The sequence below is a fragment of the Nerophis ophidion genome, linkage group LG08 (genome assembly GCF_033978795.1).
Source record: "Nerophis ophidion isolate RoL-2023_Sa linkage group LG08, RoL_Noph_v1.0, whole genome shotgun sequence".
NCBI classification, from domain to species: Eukaryota; Metazoa; Chordata; class Actinopteri; order Syngnathiformes; family Syngnathidae; genus Nerophis; species Nerophis ophidion.
The window spans coordinates 55,614,379-55,619,710 of NC_084618.1; the positions used below are offsets into that span (position 1 = coordinate 55,614,379).

At 42.0% G+C, this 5,332-nt stretch overlaps 1 protein-coding gene across 1 annotated transcript; it reads right to left on the reverse strand.

Annotated features, from left to right (window-relative positions):
- Positions 1-593: 593 nt before the first annotated feature.
- Positions 594-3,354, reverse strand: rbp3 (retinol binding protein 3). The gene is made up of 4 exons (XM_061907339.1): positions 2,085-3,354; positions 1,826-2,016; positions 1,401-1,543; positions 594-1,244 (listed from the first exon to the last, which is right to left on the reverse strand). Exons 1-4 carry the CDS (start codon positions 3,276-3,278, stop codon positions 919-921), a joined length of 1,854 nt encoding a protein of 617 aa, XP_061763323.1. The 5' UTR covers positions 3,279-3,354; the 3' UTR covers positions 594-918.
- Between the last annotated feature and the right edge of the window lie 1,978 nt (positions 3,355-5,332).

The following is a 5,332-nucleotide window of genomic DNA, read 5'->3' on the forward strand; positions in this document are numbered from 1 at the left end:
CCCTACCTGCCTGTACCCACCCACTCTGTGTCCTATACAAACCATTGTATGTGAATGCTTCCATTAAAATCTCCTGATGATTGAGGGAACACCTCATGAAACAGTTCTGTAGAGATGAAGTAGTCTTGTGATTTTTCCCACACCTACATATATGTATATATATATGTATGTAAATAATATAATAGCATAATATAATAATAGCATAATATAATCACAGCAAAGGGTGGCTATTTTGAAGAAATTTAAATATAAACATGTTTTCAGTTTTTTCACCTTTTTTTGTTAAGTACATAACTCCATGTGTTCATTCATAGTTTTGATGCCTTCAGTGACAATCCACAATTTAAATAGTCATGAGAATAAAAAAAAAAACACATTGAATGAGAAGGTGTGTCCAAACTTTTGGCCTGTACTGTATTTATAAATTCATATATAAATATGTGTGTATATATATATATATGACATCTACGTATCGTACATAAATACGGTAACCACTGCATCGTATGTGTAAGACAAGTCAGGTTTTTTGCGTCAGACTGTAAAAGATTAATTAAAAATGACTAAAGGTTTAAGCAATGACCCAACACACTTGATTTCATTGTTTGTGTTTTTATTTTGTTTCCACTGGAACAAAGTAAGCCCAAGTTGAACAGGAGGTTTGAATAGTACAGTTAACATTGGAGTTGACATAAAAATAGTACATACATTTTATGGCGAGTCATTTTTTCAAACAGTTAATTTTCATGTTTTGTGTGTCATTATCTATCTATTATCTACAATGACATTAAAAGCTGGACATTAAAACATTGCTCTGTCACAAAAATGACTAAATAGTGTTTTAAATTTGAACAAATCTAGATCCTAAACCTCAACAACACTTTTGGTTGCCAAAGCAAAAGTATACCTTCATTTTGAGGATTAATTCTGGCCTCCCAAGTGCTTATTGAAAATGCCCTTGGCAGTTTCAAGGGCAGCGGCTGCTGAGACGGGTATGTGAGGTGCAACGCCAGTTCCTTCCCAGGCTGGCCCGGTTGTTGTGTCAGAGTGGACTGTAGGAATGCTGAGGAAGATGTCGGTCTCACCAACGCGGAAGGTCTTGGGCGGATGGGATGACCCGGAAGTGGTCTCTCCTACAATCATAGCACGGCCAAGTTTCTTCAGGATATAGACAAACTCCTCTGCCGCGCCAGCTGTTGCTCCACTGGTCAGAATGATTAGGCTCTTCTTGGATCCATACCTTGTTCCTGTGTCAAAAACAAAACATTTAGGAATTGAAGACTCGAGTAGGAACTTTTGTTAGGGATCTTGAAATCAGGTGAAGTTTTAGTTAATAATTCAGGTTAGGTGTACCGCAGAGCAGAACTAAAAAGAGCCAATGGCCCAACGCTAAGTCCAATTACCAGTGAGTTCAGGCAGTGTCAGGAGTTCAGTGGTGGTGCCAGACTGTCTGTCATACAACTTGTCCAGTACAATCTGCTTGTTGGCATCAAAGAAGTAAGAGCAGAAACCTGCGATAGCAGTCGTCGGGCCACCAAGGTTGTTCCTGTAAATGCAATTACAGTGGAAAACATAAGACAATGTTGTTTTATGAAGAACATTTCCAGTCTCGGTTGCTGGCCCTACATTAACCGTCCATTTATTTTCTGTGCAGAATGGTCACCATTCAGTATCAGGGGCACATAATGTACCATTGGTATGTTAACCATTACACTACCATAGGCATAACTTTAATTTGAAAGACATACTGAACATAGTCATCATTTTAGTGAGCGATTTTAAAGAAACTCAAGCAGCATTTTACATAAAATCTTGAGGTTCTGCCCACCTGAGGTCAATGATCATGGCATCTGTGTTGACCACCTTGCTCCACACGTGCTCCACAATAATCTGCGCAATGGCCTTGACCTCCTCAAAGTCTCCAAACATGTCAAAACGCAGGTAACCGATGTTGTTTTCAAAAATGTCGGTGTGGAAGGAGACTTTTATGAGCTCGATATACATCTCGGGAGTATAATCCTGAGGAGAAAGACAAGGAAGATTTACAAAAAAGACTGACAATTGTATCTATCGTACTGGGGTCATACCATAGGTGGCAGGACTGGAGTGTTACTGGTGGTCTTCAGGCTCTTGTCACCACACAGAGTGTTTAAGTCGGCAGACAACTTTTCTTCAAGACCTTTCTTGGAGACAACCATGCTGTAGTTGCCGTTCTGCAAGAGACCTTTCAGTTTTGCGGCAACAGCAACCCCAACTTCCTCGAAGGCATAGTTGTCGGAGATTAGTGCTGCCGACCCCTCAATGATGGCGGGGACTTCTGCGCGGAGTTCCACTATCTTGATAGCTGTAGCAAGGGCGTCCTCTGCGTTGACTTCAACGTCGGGGGTGACGCCTGCAAGCTCCCAGGTTGAACCTGTGATGGGGTTGATGGACTTCGCAGTTGGCAATGTCACGTAAAAGTCAGTGTCCCCCACCTTGATTTGATTTAGTTTGACCGAACCCCCGGCGGTCTTTTCTCCAACAACAGTGCCTCTCTTCATGTTTTGGAGGCAGTAGGCAACATCTTCAGCGATACCTTTGGTGTTCTTGCTTGTGAGGATAACGAGAGGTTTGGTTGTGCCGTATCGCTCGCCCAGCAGGGTGGGCATGGACCATAGCTTAGTGGTGGTGTTTGAAGGACGGTCAAACACGCTGTCGATGTGAATGATAGGATCGGATGCAGTGAAGTATGATATGATGTAAGAAATTCCTGTGATGTCCCCGCTGCTAGTGTACCGCAAGTCAAAGATAAGGGCGGAAGTAGGCAGGACTTTGTTCCAGACCAGGTCTACAAGCAAAGAGCCGATTTTGTCAGCAGCTGCCTCGCCAAGGATGTGATCGATTCTCATGTAGCCGACATTGCCTTGCAAGATGTCCAGCTTGATGGAATTTTGGAGGACGGCGACAAGCTGCTCGGGTGGTAAAGGAGGCATCACTGGGGCAACCACAGGGGCGTAGTTCGGCTCATAGGAGACCTTCACGCGTGGATCATTGATTGTGGTCTGCAATCCAGCGCTGAGGACTCTAGCCAGAGACTCCCCATCTGGGATATTGAGGATCTCTGTATTGCTGCTGGCTGCTGCAATGGCCTCCTTCATCCCTTGGAGCTTCTCTGGTGAGCAGTAATTGTCTATGACGACCTTCACCATGTCAACAACGAGAGCGGGAGAAAACGCAGCATGTATGAAGGCAACATTTCCTAAAACTAGAAGAGACGCTATCAGAAACGCAGCCTTTGCCATTTCCTCCAATGTAGTCAGCAGGTGAACCAACCTCCGCCTGCGAAGAGGTCCTTTGTTAAATGGCTGTGTTATGTCTGCAAGGTTTCTGTTAACACACTCATAAGAGGCTTTAACCCACAATAAACCTCTAATCGCATTATCCATCTGTAAGGCAGTAACAAGCTTGCCCAATTGTTGTAACAACCGGGAAGCGTTTCTAAAGATACTCCTCCTAAATTTGAATACGGTGTTTTAAACCTCTATGAAAAGCGAGTGCTGTCATATGTGGTGAGCAGTGTAAGAAAACCAAACGTCTGCAAAGAGATTAACTGTGCTGAAAAGATCCATTCAGGAAATGATTCCAGCATGAATATATACTGTATGCATTACCCATATTCTGTAAATAACATGACTTTGACTGAGTGGATTCTTGTCAGGTTGCCTTGGTGCTGACGCCCTCTGCTGGCAAGTGCGCACTTAGTATGCTTGTGATTGCTACATTAAAATTCATCTCTTGGCAATTTAAAGAAATAAAAGACAGAAAAAATATATTTAAATGCATAGAATCAGTGGGGAGAAAAATAAAGTGGGTAAAAATTCCAGCCAACTTGAACGATACATACATTGTGTCCAAATATGGTAATTAGAAGATTGAGTTTTTGTTTCCACAACAGATGCATTATTATTGATTTTAGTTGGTGTACTGTTTTATGTGACAAAATAATTAGACAACCCTTTTAAAAAATTAATAAGATCAACGGTCGCTCACAGAGATATTGCAGTGGGGCGGGGATTGTTACATTTTTGGTTGATTAGAGTATTTTAAAAATATCTTTTTTATATTCCCCCGGCCATTTTCCACAAATTTAAATCTCTTTAACATTGATCCAACACACTGTAGTTTATATATAGCAGTGGCATGGGCACCCTACTCACTGTACCTTGTAGGTTTAAAATAGAATAAATATTTCTATTATATACACTATATTGCCAAAAGTATTTGGCCACCTGCCCTGACACACATATGAACTTGAAGTGCCGTCCCATTCCTAACCCATTAGGTTCAATATGATGTTGATCCACCTTTTGCAGCTATTACAGCTTCAACTCTTCTGGGAAGGCTGTCCACAAGGTTGCGGAGTGTGTTTATAGGAATTTTCGACCATTCTTCCAAAAGCGCATTGATGAGATCACACACTGATGTTGGTCAAGAAGGCCTGGCTCTCATTCTCCGTTCTAATTCATCTCAAAGGTATTCTATCGGGTTCAGGTCAGGACTCTGTGCAGGGCAGTCAAGTTCATCCATACCAGACTCTGCCATTCATGTCTTTATAGACCTTGCTTTGAGTGCTGGTGCACAGTCATGTTGAAAGAGGAAGGGGCCCGCTCCAAACTGTTCCTACAAGGTTGGAATCATGGAACTGTCCAAAATGTTTTGGTATCCTGGAGCATTCAAAGTTCAAGCCCAACTTTCGAAAAACAACCCCACACCATAATTGCGACCTCTTTGAACGATGCGCTTCAGCATCCGCTGACCCGTCTCTGTCAGTTTACGTGGCCTACTACTTCGTGGCTGAGTTGCTGTTGTTCTCAAACTCTTCCATTTTCTTATAGTAAAGCCCACAGTTGACTTTGGAATATTTAGGAGCGAAGAAATTTCACTACTGGATTTGATGCACAGGTGGCATCCTATGACAGTTACACGCTGGAAATCACTGAGCTACTGAGAGCGGCCCATTCTTTCACAAATGTTTGTAGAAACATTCTCCATGTCTGGGTGCTTCATTTTATACACCTGTGGCCGGGCCAAGTGATTAGGACACCTGATTCTGATCATTTGGATGTGTGGCCAAATACTTTTGGCAATGTAGTGTATATGTTAGCATTCAGGATAGTTAGTGATTAGTGTGCAATTTTCAAGCTAAAGATTAAGTGCAGTAGTTGCCAGCTTGCGGTGTACTGTATTATTTTAATATCTTAGTATTGCACAATAACAATGTACCTTCAAAACCAGTTTATTTTTTAACACATTTTTTATGGGAGATTAAATGGTGGGTCCCCTCTGTATAACTGTC

What these genes read in the sequence shown, in the direction of transcription:
- rbp3 (XM_061907339.1), bottom strand. Translation starts at nt 3,278, where the DNA reads ATGGCAAAGGCTGCGTTTCTGATAGCGTCTCTTCTAGTTTTAGGAAAT. An exon ending in CTCCAGTCCTGCCACCTATG is followed by an intron (nt 2,017 to 2,084) that starts GTATGACCCCAG and finishes CTTTCTCCTCAG; the next exon opens with GATTATACTCCCGAGATGTA. An exon ending in GCCATGATCATTGACCTCAG is followed by an intron (nt 1,544 to 1,825) that starts GTGGGCAGAACC and finishes TTGCATTTACAG; the next exon opens with GAACAACCTTGGTGGCCCGA.